This window comes from Bombina bombina, chromosome 1 (assembly GCF_027579735.1).
Source record: "Bombina bombina isolate aBomBom1 chromosome 1, aBomBom1.pri, whole genome shotgun sequence".
Taxonomy (NCBI): domain Eukaryota; kingdom Metazoa; phylum Chordata; class Amphibia; order Anura; family Bombinatoridae; genus Bombina; species Bombina bombina.
In genome coordinates this window covers 527,819,353-527,839,135 of record NC_069499.1, presented here as the reverse complement: position 1 = coordinate 527,839,135, position 19,783 = coordinate 527,819,353, and the positions used below count along the sequence as shown (strand labels likewise).

The window sequence follows — 19,783 nt, the reverse complement described above, 5'->3', positions numbered from 1 at the left end:
CAGAGCCACGCATTCCATGCTTGGCTGCCGTCAGCAGGTTTACCCAATGCGCAGTGTAGGTGATATACCTACCCTGACCATGCTTTGCAGACCAGGTTTCAGTGGTCAGATGGACCCTTGCCCCAACACTGTGTGCCAGACATGCCATTACTTCCTTTTGCACAATCGAGTACAGGTTGGGGATTGCCTTTTGTGCAAAGAAATTTCAGCTGGGTACCTTCCACTGAGGTGTCCCAATAGCTACAAATTTTTGGAACGCCTCAGACTCCACCAGCTTGTATGGTAAAAGCTGGCGGGCTAAGAGTTCAGACAAGCCAGCTGTCAGATGCTGGGCAAGGGGGTGACTTTGTGACATTTGCTTCTTACACTCAAACATGTCCTTGACAGACACCTGACTGTGGGCAGATGAGCAGGAACTGCTCAAGGCAAGAGACGGAGTGGCGGATGGTTGAGAGGGGGCAAGGAGGACAGCAGTGGTTGACATGGCTGAAGATGCTGGACCAGGAGGAGGATGGCGGCTTTGAGTTTGTGTGCTGCTTGTACTCATGTGTTGATCCCATAGGCGTTTGTGATGTGCGATCATGTGCCTTCGCAAAGCAGTTGTACCTAGGAGGGTGTTGGACTTCCCACGACTCAGTTTCTTTTGGCACAGGTTGCAAATTGCATTGCTGTTGTCAGAGGCAGACACACAAAAAAATGCCACACTGCTGAGCTCTGCAATGACGGCGTTATGGTGGTGGCAACAGCATGCGTTGATTGGCGTGCTGTCTGGCTGACCCCAGGTGCCGATGCATGCTGTCTGACTGTGCCACTATCTCCTTGCGACAACCTCCCCCTGCTTCCAACTTGTCTCCTCCTCCTCTTTGTCTCCCCATCTGAACTTTCCCCCTGTTCTTCTTCTCTTCTAGCGGGCACCCACGTGACATCCACGGACGCATCGTCATCATCAACCGCTTCACTTGTATCTGACAACTCAGCAAAGGAAGCAGAAGCAGGTACAACATCATCACACCGTACGTCCGTGTGTGTAATGCTGCCTGACTGAGACATATCCCTGTTATCTACATCCTCTGGCAATAATGGATGCACATCACTCATTTCTTCCAACTGATGTGTAAATAACTCCTCTGACAGATCAAGTGAAGCAGCTGTGGTGCTAGTGTTGGTGGTGGCGGCAGGGGGGCGAGTGTTAACTTGAGAGGTGCCCGTAGCTAAGCTGGAGGAGGATGGTGCATCAAGGTTCCGAGCGGAAGCTGTAGAAGATTGGGTGTCCTGTGTTAAACAGTCAACTATGTCCTCAGAACTTTTCGAGTTCAGGGTACGTGGCCTCTGAACACTGGGCATTATTCTAGGGCCAAAGGGAATCACAGCACCACGACGGCCCCTGCGGGGTGGCCTGTCTCTGCCTGTCATTTTTTTTTTCGATGAGTGGTACTATGCGTGCAAGCTACTGTGACAACAGATATGAGTGGCACTGTGCACTGGCAGAAGTTGGCAGAGTAAAACGCTGTAGGCCTGACACACCCGCTTGCAGACAACTAACTGCTATTCAATCTATTACAGTCAAAATTGTATTTTTTTTTTAAATGTACACTACTGTTACACCAGATATGAGTTGCACTGGTGTGACACTGTGCCCTGGCAGGCCCTGAAACGCACACGTGTGATGATAACTGACTGCTATTATTTCACAGTCAAATTTCTAGTTTTTTTTTTAATGTACACTACTGTTACACCAGATATGAGTTGCACTGGTGTGACACTGTGCCCTGGCAGGCCCTGAAACGCACACGTGTGAAGGAAACTGACTGCTATTATTTCACAGTCAAATTTCTAGTTTTTTTTTTAATGTACACTACTGTTACACCAGATATGAGTTGCACTGGTGTGACACTATGCCCTGGCAGGCCCTGAAACGCACACGTTGTGAAGGAAACTGACTGCTATTATTTCACAGTCAAATTTCTAGGTTTTTTTTTAATGTACACTACTGTTACACCAGATATGAGTTGCACTGGTGTGACACTGAGCCCTGGCAGGCCCTGAAACGCACACGTGTGAAGGAAACTGACTGCTATTATTTCACAGTCAAATTTCTAGTATTTTTTTTAATGTACATTACTGTTACACCAGATATGAATTGCACTGGTGTGACACTGTGCCCTGGCAGGCCCTGAAACGCACTCGTGTGAAGGAAACTGACTGCTATTATTTCACAGTCAAATTTCTAGTTTTTTTTTTAAATGTACACTACTGTTACACCAGATATGAGTTGCACTGGTGTGACACTGTGCCCTGGCAGGCCCTGAAACGCACACGTGTGAAGGAAACTGACTGCTATTATTTCACAGTCAAATTTCTAGTTTTTTTTTTTTTAATGTACTCTACTGTTACACCAGATATGAGTTGCACTGGTGTGACACTGTGCCCTGGCAGGCCCTGAAACGCACACGCGTGAAGGAAACTGACTGCTATTATTTCACAGTCAAATTTCTAGTTTTATTTTTAATGTACACTACTGTTACACCAGATATGAGTTGCACTGGTGTGACACTGTGCCCTGGCAGGCCCTGAAACGCACACGTGTGAAGGAAACTAACTGCTATTATTTCACAGTCAAATTTCTAAAAAAAAATTAACCCCTTAATGACCACAGCACTTTTCCATTTTCTGGCCGTTTGGGACACAGGCTATTTTTACATTTTTGCGGTGTTTGTGTTTAGCTGTAATTTTCCTCTTACTCATTTACTGTACCCACACATATTATATACTGTTTTTCTCGCTATTAAATGGACTTTGTAAAGATACCATTATTTTCATCATATCTTATAATTTACTATAAAACAAATGATAAAATATGAGGAAAAAATGGAAAAAAAAACACTTTTTTAACTTAGACCCCCAAAATCTGTTACACATCTACAACCACCAAAAAACAACCATGCTAAATAGTTTCTAAATTTTGTCCTGAGTTCAGAAATACCCAATGTTTACATTTTCAATGCTTTTTTTTCAAAGTTATAGGGCCATAAATACAAGTAGCACTTTGCTATTTCCAAACCACTTTTTTTCAAAATTAGCGCTAGTTACATTGGAACACTAATATCTTTCAGGTATCCCAGAATATCCATTGACATGTAAATATTTTTTTTTTAAAAGACATCCCAAAGTATTGATCTAGGTCAATTTTGGTATATTTCATGCCAACATTTCACCGCCAAATGCGATCAAATACAAAAAATCGTTCACTTTTTCACAAACGTTTGGTTTCTCACTGAAATTATTTACAAACAGCTTGTGCAATTATGGCATAAATGGTTGTAAATTCTTCTCTGGGATCCCCTTTGTTCAGAAATAGCAGACATATATTGCTTTGGCATTGCTTTTTGGTAATTAGAAGGCCGCTAAATGCCACTATGCACCACACGTGTATTATGCCCAGCAGTGAAGGGGTTAATTAGGGAGCATGTAGGGAGCTTTTTGGGGTAATTTTAGCTTTAGTGTAGGGTAGTAGACAACCCCAATTATTGATCTAGGCCCATTTTGGTATATTTCATGCCACCATTTCACCGCCAAATGCGATCAAATTAAAAAAAAGTTACATTTTTCACAATTTTAGGTTTCTCACTGAAATCATTTACAAACAGCTTATGCAATTATGGCACAAATGGTTGTAAATGCTTCTCTGGGATCCCCTTTGTTCAGAAATAGCAGACATATATTACTTTGGAGTTGCTTTCTGGTAATTAGAAGGCCGCTAAATGCTGCTGCGCATCACATGTGTATTATGGCTAGCAGTGAAGGGGTTAATTAGGTAGTTTGTAGGGAGCTTGCAGGGTTAATTTTAGCTTTAGTGTAGAGATCAGCCTCCCACCTGATACATCAGACCCTCTGATCCCTCCCAAACAGCTCCCTTCCCTCCCCCACCCCACAATTGTCCCTGCCATCTTAAGTACTGGCAGAAAGTCTGCCAGTACTAAAATAAAAGTTTTTTAAAAATTTTTTTTAGCATATTTACATTTGCTGTGGTGTAGCATCCCCCCTTAGCCCCCAACCTCCCTGATCCCCCCCCCCCCAAAACAGCTCTCTTACCCTCCCCATCTGCCTTATTGGGGGCCATCTTGGGTACTGGCAGCTGTCTGCCAGTACCTAGTTTGCAAAAAAAAAGGGCTTTTTTTGTTATTTTTTTTTTTCTGTAGTGTAGCTCCCCCCCCCCCCAAGACAAACCCCCACCACCTTACTGATTGTTTGTTTTTTTTTACTTCTACTTTACTTACTTACTTTTTTCAACATTTTTTTATTACAGATTTTGCTGTAGTGTAGCATTTCCCACCCACTCCCTCCCTGTGCACGTGCCCGCCCCTGCCCTCCCGTGCATGTGCGCGCCCCCGGGCGCGCCCCCGGCCATCCCCACCCACGATCCCGCCCCCCTCCATATGACCAGGGCCATCGATGGCCGCCACCCGCCTCCCTAGTCTGCTCCCACCCACCAACGAGGAAAGCCACCGATCTCCGGTGCAGAGAGGGCCACAGAGTGGCTCTCTCTGAATTGGATGGCTACCAAAGGTTATTGCAGGATGCCTCCATATCGAGGCATCACTGCAATAACCGGAAAGCAGCTGGAAGCAAGCAGGATCACTTCCCGCTGCTTTCCACACCGAGGACGTGCAGGGTACGTCCTCAGGCGTTAACTGCCTTTTTTTTTGAGGACGTACCCTGCACGTCCTCGGTCGTTAAGGGGTTAATGTACACTACTGTTACACCAGATATGAGTTGCACTGGTGTGACACTGTGCCCTGGCAGGCCCTGAAATGCACACGTGTGAAGGAAACTGACTGCTATAATTTCACAGTCAAAAAAGTGTTGTTTTTTTTTAAATGTACACTACTGTTACACCAGATATGAGTGGTGGCACTGGGCAAGTGGGCACAGTATACGCTGTGAGCCTGACACACACGCTGGCAGACTGTAGTGGACACTGAATACACTAGCCTAGCTATCGATTTCCCTATTAAATCAGCAGCAGCACCACTGTCCCTCCTCTCACTAAGAATGCAGCTTCCGAATGAATCTAAAATGGATGCTGTCCAGGAGGTGGGAGGGTCTGGGAGGGAGGGTCTGCTGCTGATTGGCTGGAATGTGTCTACTGACTGTGAGGTACAGGGTCAAAGTTTACTCAATGATGACAAATTGGGGGCGGACCGAACATCGCATATGTTCGCCCGCCGCAGCGAATGCGAGCAAGCTATGTTCACTGGGAACTATTTGCGGGCGAACTATTCGGGACATCACTATTAATTAATTTAATTAGTTTAATGATAGTGTAGTGTTAGGTGTAATTGTAACTTAGGTTAGGTTTTATTTTACAGGTAAATTTGTAATTATTTTAACTAGGTAGCTATTAAATAGTTATTAACTATTTAATAGCTATTGTACCTAGTTAAAATAAATACAAAGTTGCCTGTAAAATAAAAATAAATCATAAAATAGCTACCATGTAATTATTAATTATATTGTAGCTATCTTAGGGTTTATTTTATAGGTAAGTATTTAGTTTTAAATAGGAATAATTTAGTTAATAATAGTAATATTATTTAGATTTATTTAAATAATATTTAAGTTAGGGGGGTGTTAGGGTTAGACTTAGGTTTAGGGGTTAATAACTTTATTATAGTTGCGGCGACGTTGGCGGCGGAAGATTAGGGGTTAATACATTTAATAGCCTATGCGGGCTATGGAGGTTTAGGGGTTAATACTATAATAGGTCAATTGCGGTGTGGGCTATGACGGTTTTGGGGTTAATAGAGTTTATTAGTTATTGCGGTGGGGGATTGCGGTTGACAGGTAGATAGACATTGCGCATGCATTAGGTGTTAGTTTATTTTTTCAGGCATTTTCGGGAGTTACGGTGCTCCCATACTCAACGCAAGGCCTGCTACGGCTGCCTTTTATAGCGAGGTGAAAATGGAGTAAGATTTCTCCATTTTCGCCACGTAAGGCCTTGCGCTGGATATTGGATACCAATTTAGGAATATTTTAGTTAATAATAGTAATATTATTTAGATTTATTTAAATAATATTTAAGTTAGGGGGGTGTTAGGGTTAGAGTTAGACTTAGTTTTAGGGGGTTAATAACTTTATTATAGTGGCGGCAACGTTGTTGGCGGCAGATTAGGGGTTAATACATTTAATAGCCTATGTGGGCTATGGCGGTTTAGGGGTTAATAATTAGGCTTATTGCGCTGTGGGGGGTTGTCAGATTAGGGGTTAATACATTTATTATTAGTATTGAGAGGGGGGATTGCGGATATAGGGGTTTTACGTGTCAGGCTATTTTTGGGAGGCAGGTTAGACTGTTACGGGAGATTTAAAATTATATTTACTTTTCTTAGGCGCCAGCAGTTTCTAAAGTGCAGTAAGTCACTAGCGACTCCAGAAATTTGTAGTTATGCTCATTTCTGGACATCGCTAGTTTATCAGACTTACGGCACTTTAGGAACTGCCGGCGGGGTATATGTAATACCCCGATGTGCGAGGTGAAATTACGGGCGGCGCAGGTTCCCACGCTTAGGCCGAAACCTGCGCCGTATATGGGATTGCGCCCAAGATTAGAATCTACTCCACATATTTGGAAATAGAGAATACCAGAAGGTGAAATCCATAGGAAATGTTTGACTGGGTATTGTAAGGTTGAAATTCATTGGCATCTTGATATGCTTATCAGAACAAAAAAAAAATCTAATTCAAAACTATATTTAGATTTTGTATATTTTAGTTTTTAATTGGTTTTTGGTTTTTAGAAAGTACTTTACTAATCAATACTGAAAAAGTATAAAGAGGTAAAATAAAATCACTTAAATAAAATAAATTGTGAATGTGCATTTTACACCATGCATATTTACCTGAATTGCTTTTGCATATTGTGATTTTGTGGGAGGTTGCAGCCTAGACATGAATTCTGTCACTTTTCAGAATGATATTATTAACCATATTGAATAATATTCCGGTTTAAATGTAATAGCATCAGTTAAATATATTATGTGAAGTTGTAGAATGTATTAGTGAGCATGACTATGCACTGAATCCAAACAAGTACAGAACAGTCCCACACACAATAAAGCATAAAAGATCTATACATTTACCTTACTTGACAAGAATAGAGCAATTCAGTGCATGCAGACATCAGCAATCAAGGGCCTGTATAAAAACAGGTTTCATTTAAACCTACAGTAAACCTGATCTGCATTCTTTTACAATAATCCTACAGACAAGATGGGAAAGGTAAGGCATTGTTCTTGGTAGATATACTTTAGAAAAATTTTTTTATCTAAGGAGTTAAACTACAGAAACCACAATATGTGAAAACAACACAGAATCTAGAAAAACAATTCTACACCGTCACAAAAAGTAAAGCTATGAAAACATTTTATTTGTAAACCATATTTTAATGGAGATTTTTTATTTTTTAGAACCAGTTGTTCGGTACACAAATAAAATGCAATCTAGGCTAAGATTGGGCTTTGTAATGTAAGTCTATGTTATATTTTAATTAAGTAAATTAAATTAAATCTCTGTAGCTGAAACAAATTCATTTTAAAATGACCAAGACAATACAGTTATTGAAAAATAATATATATACAAGCAACTTAAAAATATTTTTTAGAAATACGTTTTTTGTGTTCTTATTTTTTTAAGTAAAATGCTTAACCATTCATATTTGTTTGAACATTAAGCATTAATTAGGTTACATTGTAAAATACAACAGTCAACCGTTTTGTGAGTAACTCTCAATACAGTGTAATGCATGCTTAATATAACTTTTACAATCATGCTATAAATGTTATGTTGCCTTTGTGATTTCCCTAATTTGCAGCTGCAAAATTACTTAAGTATATATGGTGACAGCTAAAAAATGCTTTTTTGAATTGACCTTGTATTGTGTACCATCTTATTGATTTGGGCAAACATAACCCTAAACTTATATAGACCTGTGGCAGGGTCCATCATTCCTGCTGGCATGGGTCAAACAATGGGGACCAAAGCCCTAAGCTTATATTTTGGTTTTGCATGTTTATGATATAAAAATGTTTCTCCTTCAAGAAAGAACAAGCTAGATAGATACATTTTAAGGGACCTATAATTAATTATTTTCAATTATATGTCTGTGCTGCAAGTTTTAAGAAGTTTAAACTTTGATTCTTATGTGTAGAATAAAAAGCCTGGGACTTGATCATACTGTTATTTTATTATTGGTAACTGTTTCTATCAAAACACTATTCAAAAATCCACACAAAAAGTGTTCTTTCATGCATTAGAAAACCTTTGGTTCTCCATCAACGCAAAGTGGTTGACTGGTTGTCTGAGTCCAACCATGGTATGGGGTTGATCATAATCCTTTAGAAAAGTTAACTAATCATTTTCCTGCAAAATTAACAATTACAGTCTAGGGGATCTTTGTGGATAAATCATTTGATAAACTTTTCTATAGGAATGTTACTGTTCTCTGTATTAGAAAAAAAAAATAGAAAGACAAGTGAAAACAAATTTTCTTATAAGATGCATAATCAATAAAACAATAAGGCATCACATGTGCTTATCAATCAGTCAGCAAATATCAAGGACAACAAACGACAAGACAGGGTGCTCACATCTTGTTAGTACCCTGTGTCATCCTTTGTTGTCCTTGATATTTGCTGACTGATTGATACGCACATGTGGGGCCTTCTTGTTTAATTGCAGTGCCATTCTAGAAATATTACACTGTGAGACCAGTCTGTGACCAATTGACCTGTGTTGGGGACTACATCTAAGAACCACTGCAGTACTTATTGGGTGACTTGTACTACAATGGACTTTTATATTCATTAGCATATGTATTTTTTTATGTCTTTACTTGATTTAACATTTTTGTGCCCCCTACCAGTAATTTTCTTATTGCATAATAGAACCCATGCAAAACACATTGCATAGCTTTTCTATATACAGTCATACAGCTTTTCAATGCCGGCTAAACCTGACCTTCCTCAACCTCCTCTTTAAATCCCTAGAAATTCCAATGGCATTCAACACAGCAATTTCCAAACGCAATGTAACATCTCCTATCTAACATCAGAAACATTGCCAAACATTACGTTGCAAACAATCATACAATAAAAATCATGTTCTCAACACTAGGGATGGGCGAATGTGTTTATATCCGAATTTGAATGTTAGAATGAATGTTATTGTACAAATTCGATTTACATAATAGAATGTTGATAAGAACGAATATTCTTAAAAATTCGATTTTCGAATGTTATTTACAGTTTTCGAATGTCACATTCGAATTCGAATGTCACATTCGATTTTGAATATTACATTAATAAAACACAATTGTAGACTAGAAACACTATTTCGAATGTGACATTCGAATCGAATATCACATTCGAATCGAATGTCACATTCGAATTAGAATATTACATTTATAAAACACAGTATTAGACTAGAAATACTATTTCGAATTTGAATGTCACATTCGAATCGAATATCACATTCGAATCGAATATCACATTTAAAACACAGTATTAGACTAGAAATACTATTTCAAATTTGAATGTGACATTCGAATTCGAATGTAGCATTCTAATTCAAATATTACATTTATTAAACACAGTTGTAGACTAGAAATACTATTTCAAATTTGAATGTCACATTCGAATTCGAATGTCACATTCGAATTCGAATATTACATTTCGAAATTGAATGAATACATAGCTATACATTCTATTATTCGAACAAATATTTTCGAATTTTATTGAAAAATTAGAAAATGAAAATTCGAAAATAGAATGTTAGAATGTTATATAAACATTCAAAATTCAATTCGAACGAACGAATGTATCAAAATTCGTTTTAAATTTTGAATTTTTAGAAACATTCGCCCATCCCTACTCAACACTAGGTTCAGCTGTATTCTGCTATTCTGATTCTTAACTCCCCTCCACCATGTTAAGCTGCAACAATTTCTCTTTGGAACTCTCTGTCTCTCTTTTTCAAATTCTGTAACAATTGTCATTCCCTTAAATGCTTACTGAAAGCTTATTTATTCAAGGAGTACACAAGTTAGCTGCTTAAAAAAATATGTCACTCAAAAGGATTTTACACCAATTAAATACATGGGGGCATATTATCAAGCTCCGTACGGCGCTTGATGCTCCATGTTTGGCCCACCAGAAACACAAGTTATGAAGCAGCGGTCTAAAGACCACTGCTCCATAACCTGTCCGCCTGCTATGAGGCAGCGGACAGACATCGCTGGAAATCAATCTGATCCAATACGATCGGGTTGATTGACAGCGTTGCACCAGCAGTTCACAAGAACTGCTGATGCAATGATGTGTGGCGGACATGATCCGCAATATCGGATCATGTCTGCTCGCATATTAGTAAATAGGTCTCTTGGAATTTGGTTTTAGAAGGGAACCGGGTCCATGACTCTATCAATATGTTATTTTATAATTTGTTTTGTTCTCATACTGTTTTATTTTTATCATTTACGAATACTTTGATATTTTATAAATAATAATAATAACTGCATGATATAGAAGATTAAGCTACCTAATTCAGTAGTTTTAACTGCATGATATAGAAGATGAAGCTACCTAATTCAGTAGTTTTTTGTTTAAATTAATTTTTCATATTGTTATCTATAAAATGTTTGTATGTATTTTATAGTGCTATCAGATATTTTGTTTTGTAAATAAAATGGAAAGATAATTTTATACAATGCAATAACTTATCTGGGCAGATTACAAATAGTTAAAGTTTGTAATGGGTTTAGAGTACAGAGTTTTACTGAGTTAAAATAAAGTATTGTATAGTTATATGTTTACTAAATTGCATTTTGTTTCTAAATATGTCTCTGTAGATCATCTTCTTTGAAGACCGGAATTTCCAGGGCCGCTCCTATGAGTGCAGCTCAGATTGTTCTGACCTTCACTCATATTTTAACCGTTGCAACTCAATCCGAGTAGAAAACGGTAATTGGATACTGTATGAATATCCCAATTACAGAGGACACCAGTACTACCTTAAAAGAGGAGAGTATACTGACTTCAGTCAGTGGATGGGATTCAATGACTCTATCAGATCTTGCCGTCTAACTCCACACGTAAGAATAATATATTTATAAACCTGTAATAAAAACTATCAACACAAATCAAACTCTTTAAACACTGCAAACTCTTTTCAGGGGCCCAACACATGGTTAAATTGATAATCATATAATCCACATAACACTGTAAGAAATAAATAAGATAAAATACAAACCAAAAAGCACAAATTTTGTACTACATGAACAAAAGTGGCAAGTTAAAAAAAATTGACTGTTGGCTAGGAATCTGAGCAGGTGAGATTCCATTTTTTATAACTCTTAGCTCCCTTTTTGTTCCCCACTGTGTGTCAGTGGCACTGTTTTTTAGCTAGGCAGTGTGTGTGTGTGTTATTAACTATTTAAATGTCAGACCCTTTTCATTTATTCCCCACCACAGCCTTGCCACACATTGGCTTAGGGGATTTTACAGGACTGTGATAGACATTTTTCTTCAGTCAATCATGGTACATGAATTGTAATAGGTAATGAGAGTGTCCACCCTCATGTGCTCACGTACTGCACTTTTTTACTCCCTAGGCAGCATTCAAGTTTTTATTATTTATCTTTATATATATATATATATATATATATATATATATATATATATATACAGTATATATATATACTGTATATATATAAATATATATAAAATCCTTAAAAGGCACTCATGGTAACAATATCGCAACTGTCCAGGGTGCGTTCAACATTCACAATAGCAGGAGGCACTCATTGGGTCTTTAGCATATTATCTCCATTTAATAATAAGAATAGTTTTCCTATCCTCCCAATTCTGCTTTTTTAAATTCTTTAAATTCTTATAGACAATTTTCCCTACTGGTGTAAGGCTAGATTACAAATGGAGTGCAACTGATAGCGCAGAGTGCATATTGTTTTGCTCAACCTAGTGCAAAGAATAATGTATAGTCTAGTATTACAAGTGAATGCTTATAAATTTAAACTAAAGTATCATAATGCAGCCAAAAAAAGAATAATAATTTTAATAGATAGAGCAGAGAGCATCTGGTTTGTTAAAGGGGTAGTCTAGAACCAATACTTATTCTTTATTACTTGTTATTACATACCAGACACGCATTTTACAATGGGTTTCACATCTATAAGCTTGTAAAAAGTACATTAAACTTTTAAAAAATAATCATTTAATAGCAGCCAAAAAGGGCCACCAAGCTCCACCTACAGCTTTCTTTGTGTCCAGTTTTTGTATGACAATTTAGAGGTGGGCGTAGCTTGGTGGCCATTTTTGACTCCTGACAAATTATGAATATTCAAATGTTTCATGTGCAAAATACTAAAAAATATATAATGAATAGTGATGTCGCGAACCTAAAAATTTGGGTTTGCGAATGGTGAACGCGAATTGGAATTCGAGGGACGCCATCTTGGATGACGTCATTTAAAGGAACCTTCATTCGGACTTAGGACATCGTTAGAAGAGGATGGATCCTCGCCGGCTGCTTCAAGATGGACCCGCTCCGGATGGAAGAAGATAGAAGATGCCGCCTGGATGAAAATTTCCGAGCCTCTGGAGGACCTCTTCTGGCCAGATACGATGAAGACTTCGGACCCTCTGGAGGACCTCTTCTGGCCGGATAGTATGAAGACTTCGGACCCTCTGGAGGACCTCTTCTTGCTGGATAGGACGAAGAATTCGGACCCTCTTCTGGATGGATCGGTGATACCCGGCTGGGTGAATACAAGGTAGGGAGATCTTCAGGGGCTTAGTGTTAGGTTTTTTAAGGGGGGTTTGGGTGGGTTAGATTAGGGGTATGTGGGTGGTGGGTTGTAATGTTGGGGGGGGTATTGCATGTTTTTTTTTACAGACAAAAGAGCTGATTTATTTGGGGCATGCCCCGCAAGAAGACCTTTTAAGGGCTGGTAAGGTAATAGAGCTGTTAACTTTTTATTTTAGAATAGGGTAGGGCATTTTTTTATTTTGGGTGGCTTTGTTATTTTTTTAGGGGGCTTAGAGTAGGTGTAATTAGTTTAAAATTCTTGTAATCTTTTTTTATTTTTTGTAATTTAGTGGGTTTTTTTTGTAATTTAGTTTAGTTGATTTAATTGTAGGTAATTGTAGGTAGTTTAGTTAATTAATTTATTGATAGTGTAGTGTTAGGTTTAATTGTAACTTTAATTGTAATTATTTTAACTAGGTAGTTAATAACTATTTAATAGCTATTGTACCTAGATAAAATTAATACAAAGTTACCTGTAAAATAAATATAAATCCTAAAATAGCTACAATATAACTATTCGTTATATTGTAGCTATATTAGGGTTTATTTTACAGGTAAGTATTTAGCTTTAAATAGGATTAATTTATTTAATAAGAAATCATTTATTTAGTTAGATTTAAATTATATTTAACTTAGGGGGCTGTTAGGGTTAGAGTTAGGTTTAGGGGTTAATACATTTATTATAGTGGCGGCGAGGTCCGGTCGGCAGATTAGGGGTTAATAAGTGTAGGTAAGGTAGCGGCGACGTTGGGGGGGCAGATTAGGGGTTAATAAATATTATGTAGGTGTCGGCAATATTAGGGGCAGCAGAATAGGGGTACATAGGGATAATGTAGGTGGCGGCGGTGTGCGGTTGGCAGGTTAGGGTTAAAAAATTTTATCAGAGTGGCGGCGATGTGAGGGGGCCTCGGTTTAGGGGTACATAGGTAGTTTATGGGTGTTAGTGTACTTTAGAGCACAGTAGTCAAGAGCTTTATGAACCGGCGTTAGCCCATAAAGCTCTTAACTCTTGACATTTTTCTGCGGCTGGAGTTTTGTCGTTAGACCGGCATTAGGAAGATCCCATTGAAAAGATAGGATACGCAATTGGTGTAAGGGGATCTGCAGTATGGAAAAGTCGCGGGTGGAAAGTGAGCGTTAGACCCTTTCCTGACTGACTCTAAATACCAGCGGGCGGTAAAAACCAGCGTTAGGAGCCCTTAACGCTGGTTTTGACGGCTAACGCAGAACTCTAAATCTAGGCGTTAGGGTTTAAACATAATTTAAAGCAATGTGAACTACAATTCCTTTTACAAAATAATCATACACATGTACACTGCATGGCCATATTTAAGAGTCACCCAAAGACATTGACTTGTGTCCATTAAAAGTTCGACCCTTCTTTGTGCTTATTACTTCTCCGACATACGTTTCACCATGGCTTTTTCAAGGATGATGATCCTCTTTTCCCATCTGTCTTTTATATCTGGTTCTCAGTTATGATTGGATAGTCAGTCACTTAAAGTCCATTACATTTTAAAGAGACTTTATATGCAAGTAATCACTGATCATAAAAAAACTAAATAAGAAACATAATAAGCATGTACAGACCTTCTTACTAAGATTTATACTTAACAAAAAAATATATAGATTATGAGGGTAAATGTAAATGTTAGTAATGTTAAAACATTTATCTTTCAAATATATACTATAAAATGCTTGTTGCTTATTTTAAAGTAAGAAGCTTAGCCTATTAAATAAGAAATATTAAATATCAATAGATAAAAATTGGGAAATTAATACAATTTGAAAAGTTTAGATTTGAACTTGAGATATTCAGTTCCTAGGCAGTATACTTAATGAGCTATCTGGCAATTCAATCTGTTGAGATGGTAAAGAATTTCTTCACATCTGATTTATCAGACGTTCAATGTTTTTAATAGGTTGTATTTTAAAATGAAGATTGTAGTTTGTCATATTCATTTTGTAGCAATAAATTAATAATATATTACTACAAACAATAATAGATGAATGTCTAAGCATTTTTTTATTATTATTCAAAAAGTCAGAAGCTTGGATTTACAGTAAACCCAGGACATTATACTTCTAAGCAAATATATTTTTTTTAGCCATCTGACAATTCAATCAACCTGAATAAAAATAACTTGTTTTTTTCTGTTTTAGTAAAAAATAAACTTCTGTTATATAAAACATATAAATAAATGCTAAACTTCATACATAAATATGGGGACATTTACAGAAAAAAGTTCTCATTTAAAGAATTATTATAAAAAAAATGTAGTTCAATTATGTACTTCTTGCAACTTATAGATGGGGGACCAGTTGCAGGATGTTTTTCTGGCATGTAACAATAAGTAATCAAAATGATGTATTGGGTCTAGACTGTCCCTTTAAATGTTGTGCTCAAGCACAGTCCAAAATACTGCTGTATAATGTTTTATTTTTTAAGATCTGAAGTAAACCATAATTATTAATATTATAGCACAGAACTACATAAACAACTCTGCTATTTGTGCATAATTGGCTTAGAGCACCATCAGATTAGTGCTCAAGAAATATCCATTCTCAATTTTACTGAATGCCTCCTTTGAAGTCTATTATATAAGAGATTTAGTGCACCCGCACTATCCAACATGTAGACTATAGCTCAAGGGATAAAAGCAAACTTTGAGTTAAAAAATAGAAGCACTATTGATTGCAATTTGTTAACACAAAGAGCACTAATATTTTTGCACTCTACTTGTAATCAAGGCCATAATTTGAGCACCAGCAACTCATTGTCATTATATCAAAGGAAAACTTCCTCAATTTTGAAAGTCATATTAGAAGGTATAGGAAGGCTGCAGTGCTAAATCCTGCGTCACATAACTCACAGAAGAGGGAGTGAATAGATCTTGTAAAGTAAACCTGCACGTGACTTCCACCTCCACCATCACCAGGGCTGATAGTCAGGTACTTGTCCTTAATATGCCAAGCTTGTTATAGTCCTTCACAGGAGATAACATAAACAAGTTTTTCAAGGAAAAACATATTTGGTGTAGATTCTCATAAGACCATAACTTAAGTAAGATCATCTAAAATTGATTAATACTAAAGGTCCCTCATAGGATTTTAGAAAGGCAAGTTTTATACTGAGAGCTCTGCATCTCATGTGAAGAAGACACAAATGCGTTACACTGACGTACTCATTGAAATTAAGGTTTTATTATATTTACTATTTGTACTTTGTATTAATTCACTTTAGATTTTGTGTTTTTAGTTTTATTATGTTTAGACTTTGTAGAATTTGTAGTTTGTATTTTGTGTTTTAGACAGTTTAGACTTTCTAGACTTAATACTTAATTTGCACTTTATGTATAGCATTGTATATAAGAATGTGAAATTAATTAACATTTTGATTCCAGAAATTTGTTTTACCCTTTCCAAATAAATACATTATATTATACTTAAGAATCAATAGAATTATTAGAATGAGCTGGGACATACTTATTTTGTAGGAGATAATACTTTATATATTACAATGCACAATACAGTTCGTATATAGTCTATATACCGAAAAGGGAATTTTAAATTCTTTCTATGTTCTAATTTATAAACACCCATTAGAAGAAAACAATTCAGATATCACCTTGGTGCAGATAAAAGTCTATTACTTATTGTAATTAAGTTATATACATCATGTTCAATTCCATTTCATACCAACAAAAACGATCTGACGCATGTCCTGTGCCATCAGGCACACTTCCACAAAGAAATGTTCTATTTAAGTCAAATTTAAATTATAGTGCAAATCCCAGAAGGCAAAAAGTTTTAACCCCTTGAGTGCTAACGACGGCTCTGAGCCATTGCAAATTGTCCTAGTCAGGTGCTGACGATGGCTCAGAGCCGTCACTAGCACTCACCCAACTTGAGGGCAATCTGGGGGCTCCCATCGACTCCCTGACGATCGGGCCTGTATAGTGACAGGCATCACCGGGGCTTCCCACTTCGTGTGGTGATGTCTTGCGCAATGACGTGATGATGTCACAGCGCAACTTTATTTAAAATTTACAATGCACAATATAGGGAAAGGGGACATGCTGCTTAGAAGCCTGTATCTCAACGATATCCCCCAAAGGACAGTGGCAGAGTCTCAGGAATTCCTCCTTTATTCACATATGTGCATTGATAGTCAATGTAATCCTCCTGTGCTCACTGAAGGGAATCGTATCCACAGGGATATCCACGGTATTCAAAGGCAAGTCCAAGTGGAAACAGTTATAAACTGTATAAAACAACAGCCGCAAACAACACTGCCGCTCGATAACAAAGCCGGCTCACTAGAACAGCATTGTTGTTGCGTAAAGACGGCGGGTGTGGCCTTACGCGTTTCCCTACAAAATGTGTAAGGCCACACCCACCATCTTTACGCCGTGGATATCCCTGAGGAAACGATCCCCTTCAGTGAGCACAGGAGGATTACATTGACTATCAATGCACGTATGTGAATAAAGGAGGAATTTTTGAGACTCTGCCACTGTCCTTTGGGGGATATCGTTGAGAGACATATATATGGTGTTCTGAGTGCCTGATTCATACCTCATAGTTGTTTGAGGTCGTAACTTGTGAGTGTTTATTTGTCACTGTTTTAATAACTCTTTTTGGTTTTAACCTACTACGCTTAGAGCAGTGTGCGCCCTGTTTGCTATTCTTCTCTATACAGCTACCATCTGGTTTCCAGTGCCGTGATTGACAAGGGGCAGCAACTCCAGCATTTTTATCCTACTGTGCCACTACACAGAACTTTTCCTATTACCATATATCCTTTTGAGTGAATCATATACTTTTAGATGGGGCGCTTTTTATTGTGTTTTGTTTAACATTATTATTTTTGTATTTATTTTCATACAGTACCGTGGTCCATTTAAAATAAAGATTTATGAGAGAGAAGACTTTAAAGGCCAAATGATGGAGTTTTCTGAAGATTGTCCCAATGTCAATGAGAGATTTCGTTTCCCCAATATCCACTCTTGTAATGTGTTTGATGGTCACTGGGTGTTCTATGAGGAAGCAAATTACAGAGGACAACAGTACTATCTGAGACCTGGAGAGTACAGGAGATACAGTGATTGGGGCTCTGCAAATCCCAAAATTGGCTCTTTCAGGCGAATGCAGTATTTATACTAAATGTATTTAAAAACTTACTAAATTGCCACTAAATAAAATAGGCACATTAAAGTTTCATTGCAGTTGTGATTTGATTGACTAATAGTGTGATAACAATTTGGCTAGTAAAAAAAGAATTAAATATGAACAGATCAAATAATTTATTTAGTTTAAGGTTAAAAACTGCCAGTGAGGGAACAGTCTTAATATGTTGGACATAATTAAGTGTAAAATATAGGTTCTAGCATATTCACTTGCATATTAACTAGCTGGCAATACATGTTTTGTCCTGCTAAGGCTAGACTAGCTCTAACAAAATAACAAAAGTAGCTGTTTATTAAATATTATCTGGATTGGTATAAGCCACTGTTCTCTGTAAGGTGTGGGCCCACACCTAGTTTTTAGCAATCACATTACATTTTCAAGTGCACACAGCTTACTTTGGGGCAGTACCCATAAGGTATGTGCTCACCTCTACCTGTAGGTTGTACTAATCCAGTGAGTTAGGATATAATACAGAGAGAGAAAGAAAGCAGAAATGTTATGCTGCACTGTATGTTCTTGTACGACCAGCCCTTCATCCCATGTCCTGCAGACTCTGTAGCCCCAGTTTTAGACCAGTTAGGCAGCAGGCATTGCAATAAAAATGTACAAGAATGTTTTATTTTATATAGTGAAAGAAAATTCTTTTTTTAAATTAAGGTTCTTATTGTGAGTATTGCTCAGAAGTTAGTGCAATACACCATTGCTAGGACTCTAATACTTAATTCATAGTGTCTCTTCTACTTTAAAGATGCCGCGTCCAGACCTTTCATGTATTCCCTGCAAGAAGCAAATATCTGAGAGCAGCAGAAAAAGGCAGCTAATGTATTGTTCTTAGGTTTAATGGCAATATATATCTGTCATAAAGAGGCCTCAGGTGTGTGCATAAGTTATGTATGTGGACTCTTTTCTGTTGGTATATAAAAAGCTTAAATATGGTGCAACAAGAACATACAGCTGGCATTAATCTGATGTCGGGAGTCATGGGTCTTTTCTATGGTCCTGAGAACATTGTGTATGGTCTAGGAGGGTCTGTGGGCATATATATATCTTGCAAAAAAAAGTTTAATGACTAACATACTGCTCTGTTAGAGCAGGCTGTTTTCTGCATTCAGTAGCCTCCCCTGCCTAAAATCAATTGGTGCCTATAACAACACATACTAAAAGGATGGTATAAAGAAGGAGCTGTGCTCAATGAGTGGTTGAAATGGCAACTAGAGGCATCTCTACCTTGATAGCTGTGCTGATAGATAGTGGCATTAACTCCAGGACATTTTAAGGAGACCAAGAGACTAAACTGTCTGAATGAGTGCTACATCCCTGGCATTTTTTTATGAAAAATATAATATAAAACAATTTATAAATTAACGAAAACAAGTGCCTGATCTCTGGTGTCTTGTTTTCTGCATCATATAATATTTATAAATTAAAATCATACATATTCTATTTAAAGAGAAGAACATACACTTGGTCAAAAATGGTACAGAGCAAAAAGAAAAAAAATGTGCACATTGCTCAAAAAATATAGGTAAAATTAAGTGGTGAGAGCAAAGAACTGGTGGACCGCTCAGAGCAGGCAATGATGATTAAATAAAATTTTAGCCACACAAATATGTAGCAGCAGCTTCCAAATAATAGCGCCAAGTATCACATTCTTTGGTATCTCTTACACTAAAACAAGAACAGAATACTTTGGGGTCTATCTATCAAGCTC

The 19,783-nt window shown here is 37.4% G+C and overlaps 1 protein-coding gene across 2 annotated transcripts; it reads left to right on the top strand.

The window, feature by feature from the left end:
• Window positions 1–7,272: 7,272 nt before the first annotated feature.
• LOC128638542 (gamma-crystallin-3-like) lies at window positions 7,273–18,048 on the top strand. Of its 2 annotated transcripts, XM_053690574.1 has the most exons (4): window positions 7,273–7,281; window positions 10,907–11,149; window positions 17,229–17,249; window positions 17,797–18,048. In XM_053690574.1, the coding sequence occupies exons 1-4, from the start codon at window positions 7,273–7,275 to the stop codon at window positions 18,046–18,048; spliced, it is 525 nt and encodes a 174-aa protein (XP_053546549.1). The 2 variants fall into 2 exon arrangements, with proteins under 2 accessions (XP_053546549.1, XP_053546540.1); XM_053690565.1 differs by lacking the exon at window positions 17,229–17,249 and having other exon boundaries at window positions 17,773–18,048.
• Window positions 18,049–19,783: the final 1,735 nt, after the last annotated feature.